This window comes from Podarcis muralis, chromosome 16, assembly GCF_964188315.1.
Source record: "Podarcis muralis chromosome 16, rPodMur119.hap1.1, whole genome shotgun sequence".
NCBI lineage: Eukaryota > Metazoa > Chordata > Lepidosauria > Squamata > Lacertidae > Podarcis > Podarcis muralis.
The window spans coordinates 28,535,314-28,553,887 of record NC_135670.1 but is presented as its reverse complement, the minus strand read 5'-3'; the positions used below and the strand labels follow the sequence as shown (position 1 = coordinate 28,553,887).

General features: G+C 45.2%; 1 protein-coding gene across 1 annotated transcript in view; it reads right to left on the bottom strand.

Moving 5' to 3' along the window:
* PI4KA (phosphatidylinositol 4-kinase alpha) overlaps window positions 1–18,574 on the bottom strand; it is a 93,454-nt gene that overhangs the window by 24,830 nt on the left and 50,050 nt on the right. The window contains exons 20-33 of the mRNA XM_028710583.2: window positions 16,624–16,732; window positions 15,115–15,251; window positions 13,160–13,293; window positions 11,975–12,057; window positions 10,754–10,824; window positions 8,971–9,095; window positions 8,734–8,815; window positions 7,397–7,480; window positions 5,736–5,825; window positions 5,347–5,466; window positions 4,243–4,335; window positions 3,230–3,386; window positions 2,465–2,592; window positions 1,334–1,492 (exon numbers count right to left, since the gene is read on the bottom strand). Of these exons, the coding sequence (XP_028566416.2) occupies window positions 1,334–1,492; window positions 2,465–2,592; window positions 3,230–3,386; window positions 4,243–4,335; window positions 5,347–5,466; window positions 5,736–5,825; window positions 7,397–7,480; window positions 8,734–8,815; window positions 8,971–9,095; window positions 10,754–10,824; window positions 11,975–12,057; window positions 13,160–13,293; window positions 15,115–15,251; window positions 16,624–16,732 (1,572 nt within the window). The remainder of the gene's footprint in view (window positions 1–1,333; window positions 1,493–2,464; window positions 2,593–3,229; window positions 3,387–4,242; window positions 4,336–5,346; window positions 5,467–5,735; window positions 5,826–7,396; window positions 7,481–8,733; window positions 8,816–8,970; window positions 9,096–10,753; window positions 10,825–11,974; window positions 12,058–13,159; window positions 13,294–15,114; window positions 15,252–16,623; window positions 16,733–18,574) is intronic.

The window sequence follows — 18,574 nt, the reverse complement described above, 5'->3', positions numbered from 1 at the left end:
CCAGCCCGACCACCCAAGATCATACGAAGGAGCCATCTTAATTGTTACCTGTGTTACAGAGACTGGAACAGCCTCAACTACAAATCAGGCATTTACTGCCACCATGCTGCAGAACACCGTTCCAGCAGAGAGATTCAGCAAGCCTTCAGTTTTCAGGAGTCTCTTGAAGACTTTATGCCAACAAGCCCATGCAATTTGCTTAATTTTTTCTGAGTAGTCATTTTAGTGGCTTCGGTGTTTGTTTTTTTAATGTTGCTGTACACTGCCCTGACTTTACGTGAGAAGGTGACATATAAACACCAGGAAGAACTTTCTGACAGCAAGAGCTGTTTGACAGTGGTTCTGGGAGCTGTCTACTTCCCAAAATGTTCATCCTGCCTTCAACCACCAGGTGGTGTCATAGCCCAACCTGATAGCCTTGCATTGCCAATGGGAAAACGGAACAACTTTTGCTGTCTAGCGTTAAATCGGAAGAGTATGCTACTTAAAGAATCACTCCTTAGGTTTGTAGATATCAAATCAATGTCCTTTAATGATGTAATGCAAGGAAAATACGAAGCTGCCTTGATAGAATGTATTTTCTCCATCTAGTATCCACTGTCGGCGACTCTTTAAAAGGTAAAGGGACCCCTGACCATTAGGTCCAGTCGTGACCGACTCTGGGGTTGCGGCGCTCATCTCGCTTTATTGGCCGAGGGAACCAGCGTACAGCTTCCGGGTCATGTGGCTGGCATGACTAAGCCGCTTCTGGTAAACCAGAGCAGCGCACGGAAACACAGTTTACCTTCCCGCTGGAGGGGTACCTATTTATCTACTTGCACTGGTATGCTTTCGAACTGCTAGGTGGGCAGGAACTGGGACCGAACAACAGGAGCTCACCCCACTGCGGGGATTCGAACCGCCGACCTTCTGATCGGCAAGTCCTAGGCTCTGTGGTTTAACCCACAGCACCACCCGCATCCTTCAGTGACTCTTTAGGGTCCTGCCAACCCAGGCCATGTGATCAGCATTAACCCCTCAATGCTAGTTTTCGTGCCCAAAGGCTGTCCCTCTAAGGATCCAGACAAGGAAGCCTTGAAAGGGTATTGGAATCTCTTACCAGTGCAAACTGTCTGATCCAAGGGCTCTGTCCAGGGTCCTGAAAGATCAGCTACTAGCCTCCCTTTGTCAGGCATCCTTGCCCTGACAAAACCCTGGATACCCTCTCCTTCCATTCCAGAATGCTTGCTGGATCTGTACCCTCCCGACTCTCCCGTGAGCCCAATCCACCAGCACAGGACATTGCTCCATCTCTGCTGTAAGGATCTAGCGACTGCAGGAGAGGAGCACTTACTTCTATCCAGATGTAATGCGGCGTGACCTCCGGGGGACACGGTATGGGCTGGCTCTCTTCCGAAGCGGCTAAGGGATCTGCTTCTTTCCGCTCGGCAGAGAAGAGGCCAAACTTCTGCTCCACGGTCATTTGCCAGGCCCCTGACATTTCTCGCATGAACTGGGAGGCAGGAGGGAAGAGGAACACAAACGTTTGCTTCATTTCCTGCTCGCTGGTCTGAATTCTGTTCTAAGTGCTGGGGTATACAGTGAACTTTGAGACACATTTTTTGGTTCTGTATGCTAGTTAGTACACAGAAATGCATGCATGTGTACACCTAGTTCATGGGATATTTTTAGAATATTTCCCTTAAACACACATGTATTCCAGAAGCAATATAAGGCCACTTTCAAAGAAAACTGGCCCAAGTTATCCACTCTTGCTAAAAAAACTGACTGCATTTCTACATATCATGGCACAATCTTTACAAACCACCACTACCCAATGTGTGGAAGTGATATGCCAGTAGTTACATGTAAAAAAGGACCTGACAGTTAAGTCCAGTCAAAGGTGAATATGGGGTTGTCATAGTCATCTCGCTTTCAGGCTGAGGGAGCCGGCATATGTCCACAGACAGCTTTCCGGGTTATGTGGCCAGCAGAACTAAACAGCTTCTGGTGCAGTGGAACACCATGACGGAAACCAGAGCACACAGAAACGCAGTTTACGTTCCCGCTACAGTGGTACCTATTTATCTACTTGCACTGGCATGCCTTTGAACTGCTAGGTTGGCAGGAGCCGAGACAGAGCAAGGAGAGCTCACCCCGTTGCATGGATTTGAACCGCCAACCTTCTGATTGGCAAGCCCAAGAAGCTCAGTGGTTTACACCACAGCACCCCCCGCATAGTTATCCAGCTCCTACTCGGCTAAAAGTGTCACTACTATTGCAGAAATGGCAGTGGAAGTTGAAGACCGTGATCTCCATGTCTCTCTGTGCCTCTCAAGCTATGTCAAATTTTTACTCCAGATTCCTTCTGGAGAATGACTCTTAAGACTGCAACCATAAAGAGAGTTACTAGGGACCCTTTAACACATTAACTTCTGTGTAAACGCATCTCAGATTGTGCTGCGAGTGTTTTTGTTTTCCTTACCGGCACTTCTATTCCATTCTTGGCAGCGAGCAGCCATTCCCAACAAGCGATGGCCGTTTCCATGCCGTGCTCGCTGAACATTCGCAGCGGGCCCCAACACAGGTGATGCAAGAGCTGAGGGTCAGTGTCTGAAATGGAAACATTTATATACATTTTTTTACATTTTTTTTACATATACATTTTTTTAAAAAAGAGTATTTTAAATGGGTTGGGTCCAGACTTAGTCATACTTAATGTAGACCCACTTAAATTAATAGGACTCCGGGAAACAAATGAAAGGAGTGGTGCGTAAGTTACAAAACAAATAAGCAACATTTTGCATTTATCACACAAACATTTGTTCAACTATAAGCATCTGTAGCTATTTAATCCTGCAACGCTACGATCTAAGGGTAGGCACTGATGCTTTTAGTGATGCTTTTGCAATTTTGTGTGTTGTATGCATCCCCCCCAAAAAGTGTGGTCTACAAATATTTAAATAAATAGCTGTAACGTGCCCTGGGACCTTATGGTGAAGCATGGGCAAGAGACTGATTGATTGATTAAACAAATAAACAAAACAATCAATCAATCATCCTTACAGCTGTACAAAGCTGAATAATTATTTGCCCATCAACCAGTAGACAGAATTCTCTTTTATAGAGAAATAAAAGAACCAGTTTGAAATTCTTCTTTCAGCATCCTTTTCTGTGGCTTCTCTCTCTAAAACATGTATATATGCACATACACATGGCAGAGCAAGGAAAATCGAACTGTCATCCTTACCTCTGCTACTTATCAACATGGCTGTCATCTTAAACATGACTTGAGTGTAGTGTTCAGGCTGGCCTGGTTCCAGGGCCTCGTTGAGCTGCTTGATCATTAGTTTACTGAGATCTGAGGTGCGGCCTGTGGCGTGACAGTAATTAATCATCCCAGCGACCTGTTAGGAGAATTTCTAATCAGTTAACAGGGCTTGCAAAAACCTTTAAATGTCTAGTGTTTATCTTTGTGGTCAATTAAAGGTAAAGGGACCCCTGACCATTAGGTCCAGTCGTGACCGACTCTGGGGTTGCAGCACTTATCTCGCTTTACTGGCCGAGGGAGCCGGCATACAGCTTCCAGGTCATGTGGCCAAGTCATGTGACTAAGCCGCTTCTGGTGAACCAGAGCAGTGCATGGAAACGCCGTTTACCTTCCCGCCAGAGTGGTACCTATTTATCTACTTGCACTTTGTTTATCTTTGTGGTCAATTACTCTACGGCTAAGAAGAGCTTTTCAGCCCTGTCAAAGCATGGCAAGATTACTATTATAGCCTTTGCAAAATATGGATTCTGCATTTTGTGAATTGTCTTTATTTCATGATGTTTTAATCAATCTTATTCTGCAAACCACTTTTGAGGGGTTTTTTCAGGTAAAGAAGAGCTGGGTAAAAATTATTAAAATAAAACATTCCCAAATATTCTCATGCATCCCATTTGAATGGCCAAGTTTAAACATCTTGTTTGCATGTAATGATCCACGAAAGAATCCCTGGTCAACCAAAAGCTTTTAAAAGTACTAGGAGCTCAGGAAGAATATGATGGATGCCAGAAACGTTACACGGTTTGTTTTCACTTCTACATAAAATGTTTTCAGATACTAAAACGTATAACTTTCAAAATAATGTTTCATGCCACAATAAACAGTTCACTGTACATGAGCAAATGTCACTCACTTTAGTGAAGAGAAGCAAACCAAGAGGGAAACAAATAATGATCCCTGTTTTAATGCCACAGGGCTTAGACTGCTGTACTTACTTCTCCAGCATAGCGATTTCGCAAGTTAAGTGAAGCCATGAAGTTGGAATAGTCTTTCTTTACACAGGCAGGCCTTTCAGTTAACTGGGTTGCCTACAAAAAAAACATACGATTACTATGTAAGTCATGGATAGGCAAACTAAAGCTCGGGGGCCGGATCCAGCCCAATCGCCTTCTCAATTCGGCCCACGGACGGTCCGGGAATCAGCATGTTTTTACATGAGTAGAATGTGTCCTTTTATTTAAAATGCTTCTCTGGGTTATTTGTGGGGCCTGCATGGTGTTTTTACATGAGTAGAATGTGTGCTATTATTTAAAATGCATCTCTGGGTTATTTGTGGGGCATAGGAATTCATTTATTTCCTCCCCCCCCAAAAAAAAAATAGTTTGGCCCCCCACAAGGTCTGAGGGACAGTGGACCAGCCCCCTGCTGAAAAAGTTTGCTGACCCCTGGTGTAAGTGGTGTGTGTGTGTGTGTGTGTGTGTGTGTGTGTGTGTGTGCGTGCGTGTACACACACACACACACACACACACACAGCCCCCCCCTCTGCTGCTGTCCAGCAAATGGTATTCAGTGGTATGCTATGCCTGAACATGGAGGTTCTACACAGACACTGCATCTATAATAGCCACTCACAGACCTCCATGGATCTGTCCAGCCCACTCGCCTTTAAAATTAACTAAGCCCGTACCCATCACCACGTCTTGTGGCAGTGAATCTGCTAACTGAATCAGGTGGTGGTGTTCTTGGTGTTTTAATTCCACTCTTTAGCCGGAAAAAAGACTCCTACAGCGGCTTCCTGACCCCAGTTATAAGACTGTACCTGCCTGCAGGCTTCCAATCTAAGAAACAGGACACAAAAGGGGGAAGGGGACCGGGAGGCAGTAAGAAAATCAAGCTCAGGCACTGCGATGCAACTGAGTTGTAGGGCACTGGAAAACTTGAAAGCGTTACGTGAATTCAGAGCGAACCCCTCCTCAATGAAAACTGTTAACTCCCCAGAGTGCACTGGGCTCCACTTGTATAAAATAGTCGCAAAACCAAGGGGAAAAAACACAGCAAACTCTGGCCAGTTAACCAAAGAGGTGATTGTCCTCACTCACCCCCAGAGTTGTGTTCTGCCTGTTGTAGCCTGCAAAGTGGAGGATGCTCTCTGTGGCCATAGCCAGCCCTGTGTGCTGGGACAGGCCAGAGACCCAGTTCTGATGCTTGTTTAAATATTCCTGAAAGAAGAGCAGAGAGAATAGTCTGAGCGCAAGCAGAAAATTTAAAACAAGGTCTGTATGTTTTATCTTATGCTGGTCTGTGACCGAAATAAAGTTTGATACTGATACTACTTTAAAACAATGTCTAATACAATATACCGAAAATGGCATTCCCTTCTGTGGGAGAAGAGAGGGAGTGCCTTGTTTTACATAGTATACCTCCATCTTTAAATACACACACACAGACACACACACCCTAATATTTAGCTACAACTTGCAGAAGTTACCTGCAAGTGAGATTTGGTGACCGAAGGGGCCCATTTCATGGCTTCTTGGAGAATCATTCCACAGCGTGCGGCAAAATCCTTTACTATACTCTAAAAAAAGGGACACAAAACAGTCAGCTGGTAAAAGGAATTGTTGTGCTGAATAATAAAAGCAAAATACAGTTGTACCTTGGTTTTCGAACAGCTTAGTTCTCAAACATTTTGGCTCCCGAACGCCGCAAATCCGGAAGTGAGTGTTCAGGTTTGCAAACTATTTTTGGAAGCCCAACATGCGACATGGCTTCCGATTGGTTGCAGGAGCTTCCAGCAGCCAATCAGAAGCCGCGCTTTGGTTTCCAAACGTTTTGGAAGTCGAATGGACTTCCGGAACGGATCCCATTCGACTTCCAAGGTGAGACTATAAAGCAAATATTAAGCTGGGTCGGGCGCACATGCAAAATATCCAACATGCGGCAGTAAAACTGCTAGCACATTTGAAAAGCTAAACAGGCTCTGGCATGGTTTCAAATTGTGCATTCGATTCCTGCGCTTTATCTAGAACACTGATCGTGGCGTTCAATCCCCCACACATTATTAATATTTGATAAATGTATTTAGTATTATTTGGGTGGCTGGTCCAACTCAGAGAGTAGAACCTCTAAAATTAATAGACACGACTAACTTACATCCGTTAATTTCAACCAAGCCTGAGCAGAATTGGGTTTCTTTTCTTTCTTAATTAGATTTCTTATCTGCCTTTCACCAATAATAGCTTGGCGGAAGAACCTCTGCTTTGCATGCAGAAGGTCCAAGGTTCATCCCCCAGCCTCCCCAGAGAGCCACTGTCAGGCAGTGTGGTGTTTGCCTCCTAGGTGGGTCATAAGGAAAGGGTTAAATGAGTGTGATGTGATTGGCCAGAGAGAAACTGATAGGAGGAGTTAAGAGTCGGAGGGTGTGGAAGTCAGTTGAGAGTTGGGAGTTGGAGAAGGAAGAGGGAGGATAAGTCTGCGGATTGGTCGAGTTGTGTGGTGAGAGAGTGAGAGGAACTGTTAGGTGGAGTTAGATAGATAGTTGGGATAATCAGTTTAAAGTTGTTAGGAAGTTGAAGTTGCTTATAAAAATAAACTTGATTATTTGTTAATGTTAACAACTGTCTGGACTCGGTGTGTACCCGAGGGAAACGGGTTGGTGGCAGCGAAGAGGCAATCACAGTGGTGGCACAGGGATCAATAGACTGTCAAACATCCGGGGACCCTGTGTGATCGCCCCAGGCAGCGAAGACAACATTAAGCTAGAAGGACCAAACCGGCCTGATACAGTATAAGGGAGCTTCCCATGTACCAATCCCTACATGTGGACATCTAGGACAAAGGAAATGGGGTGGGCACACTGGGCAAGCAGGGAGGAAGATGGGCTCTTGCTCCTCCGCCCATATGCAACTAGGTAAGCCCATCTACTCCAGCCTGGCAAAGGCAGACAAAATGCTACTCTTGCAGTTCCAATACTGCAGTGCAAGGAAACAGAAATGTTCCAAATTATCTGGAAGGAAAAATATATATGAGGCCAGACATAAGTAATTAGTCGCCTTCAAGCATTAACCACGTGCAGGAGCAAGAAGATGCAAATCTAGAAAAGGTCGTAGTAAACTTCAATTCATCTTTCTGCGTCCTGGAGTGTCTTACCTCTCTAGCTTCGTATGTATCGGGAACAGTAATTCTATACGGGGCGTCTGGAATGTCATAGTAGGGTTGGTCCTTGTGAATGTCCTGAAAAGGGAAAAAAAAGACCTTTAACAAGAATCAGATCACTTTCTTAGAAATGCTGTGTGTTGACATCCGTCTCTCTCAAAAGACAATGGAGTGCGCCTCCAGGGGAAGAATTAAACTGCTGCAGAATCACAGTGCCTGCTGTGGCTGCAGAGAGGGTAATTTGTAACTACTGCCTCCCATGTTGTTTTTGCTGTCTTAGCAGCATTGAAGTGACTTCCCCGAGGCGCAAGCCTGGGCAGTGTGTATGGAGATCCCGGGCTGCCCAGAAGACAGGACCCACACCTCGCTGGTAGGTGTGGCGTTTGCCTCCTAGGATGGGTCATAAGGAAAGGGTTAAATGAGTGTGATGTGATTGGCCAGTGGGAATGCAAGGGGTGCAGTAAAAGTTAGAGTGGGAGGTTTTGAAGGTCAGTTGAGGTTTGGGAGTTGGAGAAGGAAGAGGGAGCAATAGGCAGTGGGTTGGTAGAGTTGTATTGTGAGAGAGTGAGAGGAATTGTCAGGTGGAGTCAGATAGATAGGTGGGGATAATCAGTTTGAAGTTGTTAGGAACTAAGATTAAGAAACTGTCAAGAAAAACCTAACTGAAACCATAAGCTTGTTCCTGCATTTAAAAATAAACTTGATTATTTGTTTATGTTAACAACTGTCTGGACTCCGTGTGTCCCCGTGAGAAACGGGGTGGTAGCAGCGAAGAAAGTAATCACAGTGGTGGCACAGGGTCAATAGACCGTCAAACGTCCGGGGGCCCTGTCTGATCACCACAGTAGGGTCCAGAGGAAAGCAGAGCAATACATTTGGCACCAGCTTGGCTGCAGGAGTTGCCGGAAGGAAGTGTACAAGGTGCCACCCAAACATCTTAGGGACTCCACTCTGGGTTTGTGCAAGATTTACTCCAGAGGGAAGTATCAGCATGCATGGGAGAACCCAACGTCTGCAGAAATTCAAAAGGTTTTCAGGGGGAAAGCCCTAGGCATTCTCAACAACCCAACAAAAGCTGAGTATCCTCAGTTACTGGACAATGATGAGCGTCTTTTGCGGGATGGAACAGAAAACCAAGGGAGAATAGAATATCCTGGAGGAAACGAAGAGGGGCTGGCCAGTTATTTCAAGGATAAGGAACCATGTTTCAGCTCAAGGGACGCAATCACGTCTGCTAAACTTTCTGCAGAAGCAAGAACTGCAGTGCAAGAACTCTACAAAGGAGTTTCAAAATCGAATAATAATAATATGGTTAATATGAAAATACTTACTGCACTCAATGACAGGGAGAGGGTCTGGAGGATATCTAACATGGTCTTCAGCACTGTTCCACTCCAAAGTAAGTGAGGGAACCTTGGAACAAAAAGGACATGTACAAAAGTCTTCATCAGTCTAGTTGTGACACAAAGCAGAGGGTGGGAATGAAGGGAGGAAATTACAAAAACCAAGGGAGAGTTGCTGTTGCCTGAACATCAAAATAAGGGCAGCATATTTAAAAATACACTCACTTGTCTACAAGGCCAGATAAGTACTTATCGGCGACCCGTCTGATCCTCTTATGAATATGATTGAAATTCACCAGCAAAAACTGAGCGTGTCTTTCCAGCTCTTCTTCGTTTTCTTTCGTTTTAGCCTAAACGTGTAAGAGGAACATGAGGCTTTTTGTTGTTCCTTTAAAACAGTTGCTAAATCACTGCTTAAGGTCACAAGCAGTGTACATAGTACACTAATATCTGGATAAAAATGTCTAAGACTGTTATAGGAAAATAGGACTTAGCTTTGCATTATGATTTATCTCTTATCTAGTACAATTAATAGGGTGGGTGGCGCTGTGGGTTAAACCACAGAGCCTAGGACTTGCCGATCAGAAGGTTGGCGGTTTGAATCCCCGTGACGGGGTGAGCTCCCGTTGCTCGGTCCCTGCTCCTGCCAACCTAGCAGTTCGAAAGCACGTCAAAGTGCAAGTAGATAAATAGATACCGCTCCAGCGGGAAGGTAAACGGCGTTTCCGTGCGCTACTCTGGTTTGCCAGAAGCGGCTTAGTCATGCTGGCCACATGACCCAGAAGCTGTACGCCGGCTCCCTTGGCCAATAAAGTGAGATGAGCGCCGCAACCCCAGAGTCGGCCACGACTGAACCTAATGGTCAGGGGTCCCTTTACCTTTAGCACCATTAATGAGTGGGGTAGAGAGTAACAACAAGACAGCAGCCAGCTTGCTCAACCCTAATGTCCTATTTTGATCAGTACTCAATAAAAACCATTGCCAAGTTTGCTCCTCAGAAAGGTTCTGCCGTCACCTAGAGCATTTGCTATTGCTTTGCGATGTAAGAAGAATGAGCCCTGAATTCATGCGATCGATAGATCTCTCTCCAACAGAAGCACGCTGCTTTTCAGTTCCACGTAAAGTTAAGGAAATACAAGGCCATGTTATTAGCTAACGATTTCATGGGCTAGTGTCATATGAATGATCTTCATGCTCATATGCTCCCTCCTCCTTCTTCCTCTCCACACTACAATTCTCTCCCTAACTTCCAGGCTAGCAGCAAACCATGGTTTGTTGTTCCACCCAAACCACAGTTCTCTGTTGAATCTGAACTGACCCTCAGATTGTTCTCCTTTATTCCTGGATCCACAATGCTCTAAATGCAGGGAGAAACCCACTCTGAAGGTTTTTAGGACAGGTTTCAATTAAGGGCTAAAGGAAGTTCCACCTGCCGTTTCTATGCAACAGTTTTTCAATGTGTCGGAGCAACAGCAGAGGAGCCAATCTGCTAGCCTAAGGATTTAACGTGGAAGTGCATCAGGGTTGTATCCAATGTAGCGCTTATTAAAGTCAATTTGAGGTAGACTTGTTATGCTGGCGAAACGTTTTGTGCCAGTGAAACGTTGTGCAAGGGAAGGCATTAGCGTAGTAGCTTTGTTGCACGATAGACTGTGAAATCTGTTGCACAAGTAGTTTCTGCCAGCGCCACTGTTGCGTTGGGGTTCCTCTGTTGTGCACAGCTGAAACTCACCCATCCATTAGTTCAAGGGTCCTTTCGTAGCGGACAGAGAAATTGGATGCAGCCCCAAGTCAAGGATGGGGAACTGGTGTCTGTCCAGATGTTGTCAGACTCCACCTTCCATCAGCCTCAGTTGGCAGAGGCCAAGGTGAGGGATGACAATAACTATACTCCAGCAACATTGAAGGTTCACAGGTTCCCCATCCCTGTTCTGCACTACGTTTGCAAAAGCACTCTAGATTTGGGCTGACCTAAGGAGGCGTTTTGTCGTTGCCCTGGTTAACTTACTTTGTCAGCCATCATGCAGAGGAAGGCTTCAAACACCTTGTCTGCTACGGATATGACACACTGCATCATACCTGAAAGGAGGAAGCAAAAGAAAAGAAATGTTGGCTGTGCTTATTTTTTACCCATTTTCTCCTGAAACTCTGGGACAGATTTCCTTCTCGGTAGAGCTAAAGGGGGAGGTTTTGCATCACTCACACCTCTATCCTAAAAATCATTTCCCCTGGACTTAATGAATGTATTGCCTAACCTCCGTCCGTCCTTTAAATCCTTCAAGTCTCCATTAAAGGTGACTTTAATTGCATGAAAACCATTTCCCACCAACTGCCTGATGCTAAAGATTCCAGGAGACAAGCAGGCAGGTGAAGACAACACTGGGGGCCTGTTTCTGTTACAGCTGGACAATCTCTTCTCCCCACAAGCCTGTCTACTGCACACTGCCCAGGGGGAAGAATCTTGATGATTTGTCATGATGTTGTTCATTATGATTTTACTGGTGCAATTTGAAATATTTGAAGTTGCTTTGGATAGATTTGAATCCTGAAGAGGCAGGATGCAAATGAGTATCATAAACAAACACACAATATGTGCATGTTGTTTTTTATTTATTTAACTAGCCACCATAAGGGAAATTGCACAATTTGTGTGTGGGGGGGGATGGGCTTAAACCTCTCTTTCCCTACCAGAGTCCTGACAAAAATTATCCACCTAGCCCCTTGTGGGAAGGAAGCCACCAAAAAGGTAACCCAATAATTATGCTATATTATATGAAATGAGGGACGCGGGTGGCGCTGTGGGTTAAACCACAGAGCCTAGGACTTGACGATCAGAAGGTTGGTGGTTCGAATCCCCGTGACGGGGTGAGCTCCCGTTGCTCGGTCCCTGCTCCTGCCCACCTAGCAGTTCAAAAGCATGTCAAAGTGCAAGTAGATAAATAGGTACCGCTCCGGTGGGAAGGTAAGCGGTGTTTCCGTGCGCTGCTCTGGTTCGCCAGAAGCAGCTTAGTCATGCTGGCCAAATGATCCGGAAGCTGTATGCCAGCTCCCTTGGCCAATAAAGCGAGATGAGCGCCACAACCCCAGAGTCGGCCACGACTGGACCTAATGGTCAGGGGTCCCTTTACCTTTATATGAAATGAAAGCTGGTAAAAGTTCGTTTAATTCTGTTACAGCCAGACACCAATCTGTCTACCTTAGGTAAAACACAATCTATATACAGTCTCACCCGATTTGTCTTTTTGAATAGCTTTATCCTCAAAATAACAAAACATCACTTGGAAGCGATCTGGGTCTGTTGAACGCAATACCCTAGGAGAGAGATTATGAGAAATGTGTTTGACATAGAAATACAGGTGAAGGAGGCTTTTTAAAGTGCCCATTCACGGAAAACAGCTGTCTTTTCCTTACATGGTGTGGAATTCTAACTGAAAGGAACCTTGTTTTAAAATGTAGCTGCTAAAAGCTAAAACTCTTGCAGGAGTTGCCTTCCATTTTGCACTCATCATGTCATCCACTGGCATAAGATGTGACAATAGCCACCAGCTTAGGGCCAAATTTCATGTCATGCTTATTGCGCAGCTTAATGTTTTTCTTTAATTAATTATAGCCACAGGGATTTTGAGGGGGGGAGAACTGTTAACAGAGAAAGTAGTACACAGGGAGGCTTATCCCTTCCCTACCAAGCCACAACCTCTGCAAAACCACCAGCCCCCATTACAGCTACACGGCAGGGTCAAAAAAAATAAAATGTTCCTGTTTTGCTTACCATTATTGGAAACTTTTTTTAACTAAGGCTCATAGTTCATGAGGCTGGATTAGGAAGGCTAAACCTCCCTGCACACAGCTGTAATTGTTTAATGGAAAAACAAGGGATGCAGCTGAACCATTTGCATCAAGTTGCCCAGTTTGGAAAAGGATTAAAGAATTAGTGGGGGGAAAGCACAAAGTCAAAGTGCATAAAATGCCAGAAATTGGTTCGGACATAATGCAAAGCCAAACCAAGATGTGGCACAAAACTGCAAGCTTCCAGGCTCCCTAAGAGGAGGAGGGCAACCACTTCATTCCTCCCCAGTCATTTTGCTGAAGTGCCACGCTGACCTAAGCCATAGGTTGTCTTAGCGTGTTATCCAAACCCTTGCTTATGGTTTAGCTTTCCCAGACAAACCATGAGCTGTAAACCAAGGTCTGCCCTATGGTTTACAATCCCTGGTTTGTCCAAGAGAACTAAACTACAAGCCCAGGTTCAGACGGCACAGGAAGCCAAACCATGGCTTAACTCAGTCCAGGGCAGAAGCAAGATGACTGGGATCTCGTCTCCCAGAGCCTGTGTGCTCGTGCTAAACCACGGTGTGGTTTAATATGACAAGCAAACAGGGCACTACAAAATCACGAGCAGGGCTTAAAAAGCTACCTCATGCATTCTAGACGGTACACAGAGAGCAGGTAGGTAGACATGGCAAAGTCCAGCTTATTGATCAGGGCAGATACGTCTGGAGGAGGATCCAAAAGATTGATGATGGTGCTCCGTAACTCATTCAGTTCAGCCTAAGAGCAAAACAAGAAAAACATCCATCAGCTACTCAAAACATGAGATACTTAACCTGTAGAACTCTTCTGAACAGCCATTACTTTTGTACTTTATACAAAGGGAATTAAAACAACGGAAGCATAAAAAAATCCTTTTGCAGGATACAGAAAGGTGCTCAAAGTGTTTCACAGCACATCCTGAGAGAAGACAAACACTATGTGTGTTTGCAAGAATGCTGATGTGGCTCGATGCGATTCATCACAAGTCAGGGTGAAGTCTGCCAAAAAAAAGAAAGATTCCCACGGGGTGTTGGCTTTTATTTTCCTTCCATCGTAAGAGCATAAGCAGTTGCCAGCTAACCGCTCCACTCACAAGCAAGCAGAGGAGCACTACAGCTTATGATACGGGGAGGGAATCAGGAAACTGGATCGATGCAAATAACTTCTGAAAGGGCAGGGAGATACAAAACCAAGTTGCTGTCTTCCACAACTTCAAAAGTCTTGACAGGTAAGAATCAAAAGCAGGAAAAACAAGGGCTGTCTCTTTCTTTCTTTCTTTCTTTCTTTCTTTCTTTCTTTCTTTCTTTCTTTCCCTCTCTCTCTCTCTCTCTCTCTCTCCCCCCCCCCTCACTCTCAGCTGATACCCCTGGGGCAGAACTACATGTTATGAGGTTAACATAGGACCCCTCCAGACCTCCTCTTTATCAGACATTCGCCCTGGTTTGCTTAGGCGGAGGTTATACAATGTCTAAGTCTTTACTGAGCATCCATTCCATTTTGTTTGCAATCAGTCCTTTACTCCACACTCTTCAGTGCATTTCCCTGTCACATTTCTAAGCTGCAAAATCTGTTTGTTTGTTTTTTAAAGTGGATTTGTTGTCCCAGGAGAACAGGTGCTTTATTCCACTTTAACCGTGCAAACTACATTTCCAGGGTTTGATTAAATCCCTCCGGTCAAAATACTGATAACCTGGGGGTGCCCAAACCCATAACTGCCTTGTAATACCTGTTAGAATTCCTGCTCCGTGATTGCAGTCATGGGATTTTTGTCTATCACATGACAGTGTATGTTTTGACTCCACAGAGTGGGAAGTGACGGAGACAGGATGTTTGTGTTACTGTATTCCGTGAAGTGGGACTATTGTCCTTTGTTCTTTTTCTCTTTGCTGTCTGATGCTAGAGAGAGAGGGAGCCATGTTGCAGTGCTCCGTGTGTGTTTGTATGTAAATAAACGTAGATCAGCCAAAATGCTGAGTTCTGCTACGCAAACTGCGAAGACTCTGCGGATCCCTAAGTGTGCCGGTGTCTGTTGGCATGGGTCACTGTGATGCTTGGGCAGAAGAAAGCTTTTGAAGCTCACGAACAAACGAGCAGGAGGGAGAGAACATGCCAGTCGGGCATGTGTCTCTGCCAGGGTCCTACTCAAGTATAGGACGAGTTCCAGACAACACCAAGGCCAGGCAGTAGTGCCTTTGTGGGGAGAAACAGCAGGCAGTGCTTGACCTCTCTGGCTGCCTACTGATTCTCTCCCACATGCCCTTCCCTTTGGGTGTTTTTAAGAGTGGAAGCATTGGCGGGAGTCCTGGGAGGAAAAGGTTAAGCACCCCTTCCTCTTCCTGTAAATTCTCCCCTGCAAAAGATCCACACCCCTCATTGCATTGCTAGCCTGTATAATGTTTAGTTCGGCTTGGGGATTTCAGTGAAGCTGCTCCTTAAAAAAAACACCTTTGTTCTCTTTAAGGTGGGAGCTGCATAACACAAGAGGGTATTTCTATGATCTCAGCACCCCATTCACTCTGTGCATTAATGAGGGTCTGAAAAGAAGGGGGCAGGACTTACGGAAGTGACTGTGTCGTTTTTCATAGCTGAGTTGTACTGAAGAACAGAGCGGAGAGGCTCTTTGCTAGGAAATGTCAGTAGCGGCGACTTGGTTGCTATCTCACAAACACCCTCATACCACTCTTCTGGCCAAAGACCTATAATTTGGAGACAAAAGAACATTATACCTGGTCCAGAATGTGGCAGCTAGACGGGTGACTGGGAGTGGCCGCCGAGATAATATAACACCGGTCCAAAAGACCTACATTGGCTCCCAGTACATTTCTGAGCACAATTCAAAGTGTTGGTGCTGACCTTTAAAGCCCTAAACAGCCTCGGCCCTGTGTACCTGAAGGAGCATCTCCACCCCCATTGTTCAGCCTGGACACTGAAGTCCAGTGCTGGGGGCCTTCTGGCTGTTCCCTCACTGCGAGAAGTGAGGTTACAGGTAACCAGCAGTTGCCTTCTCCAGGCATAGGCAAACTCGGCCCTCCAGATGTTTTGGGACTACAACTCCCATGATCCCTAGCTAACAGGACCACTGGTCAGGGATAATGGGTATTGTAGTCTCAAAACATCTGGAGGGCGAAGTTTGCCTATGCCTGGCCTTCTCGGTAGCGGCGCCCGCCCTGTGGAACACCCTCCCATCAGATGTCAAGGAAATAAACAACTATCTGACTTTTAGAAGACACCTGAAGGCAGCCCTGTTTAGGGAAGTTTTTAATGTTTGATATTTTATCACTTTTATTATTGATAATAATATTCTGTTGGGAGCCCTGTTGGGGCGGGGTATAAATAATAATCATTATCATTATCATCATTATCATTATCATCATCATCATCATTATCATCATCATCATCATCATCTCTGGGCATTAAGGCCAGAACCATGTCCAACCAGGATGCTGTCATTGTGCCAAGAACTTTTATCAAAGGTAAAAGTAACAAAAATTAGTTTGAGTCACACTAGGCTTGTTAAATTTGGATATCAGAAACCCTTTCAAAAAGATTAAAGCTTGGTTTGCATGCAGTCGCAATTTGGCGTTAATTGACGGAGCCTTGGGCTCATATGCTCCCTCCTCCCCCCCTCATCCAATCAGATTTCCTCCTTTTTGTCACAAGCCACACCATTTGACCTCCAAACCATGAGCGACAGCTGGATTATGACTCTGGTTTTAGAGGGCAGGCAAAACAAAAACACACAGAGTTTGCCGGTTCAGGTGTGATGGGTAGAACTTAGCAGGACAGAACCCAATGGACTTAAGACTGAGCGCCAGTGAAACTGAAATGGTATAGAATTAGACCGCTCAGTCTATCCCCATTTGTGGGTTTCTTGTCACAACGACAACAGGACAGTATCACCGGGATATTTCTTGCAGCTGCTGCTACAACAAATTAGCGTAATTCTTCAGCAGTGAAGTCGCTGGTAAATGAAAACTTTTAAATGTGGCAACAGGCAGCTATTTGGCATATTTTCCTGCCTCTCCGTTGAGAAGCGGTTGTCCAAATAAAAAGGAATCTCTGGAGTACCTGAGCCTTCCACAGCAAATCCCATAAGCACCGAATACAGCCAGAAGTCGCGGAAGAGCTTCTGTAACCTGGGCTTCGCTTCCTTGATGGGCGGTAAGCGTCTTGTAAGCTAGCAGAGTAAATGGAAGGGAAAATACGTTAGCCACCTATCTGATAACATAAATGCAATGATATGCATGTAGATATTCTGGCACTTCTGATCTTGGATTCCATCACCTAAACATCAGATCATACTAATCAACATTAGTTCATCAACTTCTCGGTAGTGGCGCCCGCCCTGTGGAACGCCCTCCCATCAGATGTCAAAGCGATAAACAACTACCTGACATTCAGAAGACATCTGAAGGCAGCCCTGTTCAGGGAAGTTTTTAATATGTGACATTTTAGTGTATTTTTCATCTTTGTTGGAAGCCGCCCAGAGTGGCTGGGGAAACCCAGCCAGATGGGCAGGGTACAAATAATAAATTATTATTATTATTATTATTATTATTGTGGTCCACTGGATTAAGAGTCCTATCTCTGCTGTGACTCATGTTAACAATATTAACAACAAGAAGCAGCTACTCTACAGAAAAGATGGGGAGCCACTGAGCCGTCAGATGTAGTGGGGGCTACAACTCCCACTATCCCTGATCAGGGGGTGTCCTGTTGAGCTGAGATGGAGTTCAATATCATCTGGTGGACCGCCCTTGCCCAGCAGAATTGTTGAGAGAACAAAACTAGAGGTTTCCAATTTTAGAGTACATTAATTATAGTAAAGACTCTCAAGGGCCGTAAGCACATACATTGCAAGACATACCCAATGTTATTGTGGAAGGGCTGTAGCTTAGATGTAGAGCATCTGCTTTGCCTTCAGAGGGTCCCATTCCACCCAGAGTGGCTGGGGCAACCCAGTCAGATAGTACAAATAATATAATATAATATAACATGATGATGATCATAGAATCATAGAGTTGGAAGAGACCACAAGGGCCATCGAGTCCAACCCCCTGCCAAGCAGGAAACACCATCAGAGCACTCCTGACACATGGTTGTCAAGCCTCTGCTTAAAGACCTCCAAAGAAGGAGACTCCACCACACTCCTTGGCAGCAAATTCCACTGTCGAACAGCTCTTACTGTCAGGAAGTTCTTCCTAATGTTTAGGTGGAATCTTCTTTCTTGTAGTTTGGATCCATTGCTCCGTGTCCGCTTCTCTGTTCAATTTCTGCCTGGCATCTCAAGATAGGGCTGGGAGACAGCCCTGCCTGAAATCCTGGAGATGCCCAGCCAATCAAGGTATACAATACTGAGTTGATGCACCAATGGTCTGACTCAATATAAGGCATGTTCCCAAAACAGATTAACTATACAGTCATACCTCGGATTACAGACACTTTGGGTTGCACGATTTCGGGTTGTGCATCGCACCGAACCCAGAAGTACCGGAACAGGTTACTTCTGGGTTTCGGCCCTTGCGCATGTGCAGAAGCGCAAAATCACACTTTGCGCATGCGCAGAAGCGCCAAATCGCAACCTGCGCATGCGCAGACACGGCACTGTGGGTTGCGAACGCTGTGGGTTGTGAACATGCCTCCCACATGGATCACGTTCGCAACCCGACCGTCCACTGTAGATGCTTCAGAGAAAGCAGGCAACAGTTAACTATTTCAACATGACATCACTCAGAGTCCAGCGCTTGCATTCTCCATGTTAAGGGTGATTATGGAATTAAAAATGTAGCTCATAAGTTAGAAGGTGCAATCAAAGACAGCTCAACTATGTTAGGCATCAAGCAAAACGCCTACAAAATTTAGAAAAGCAAGGGACACTTGGCTAACAAGCTTACATTCTCTTAACCATTTTTATCACAACAGTGACCAGTTTTAGGCTCTATCCCACAATTGTTCCAGGTGTTTTTAAAACTCAAAAGAAGCCTTGTGTGGCTGAAAATTTGAGCAAGGGAAGTGAAAG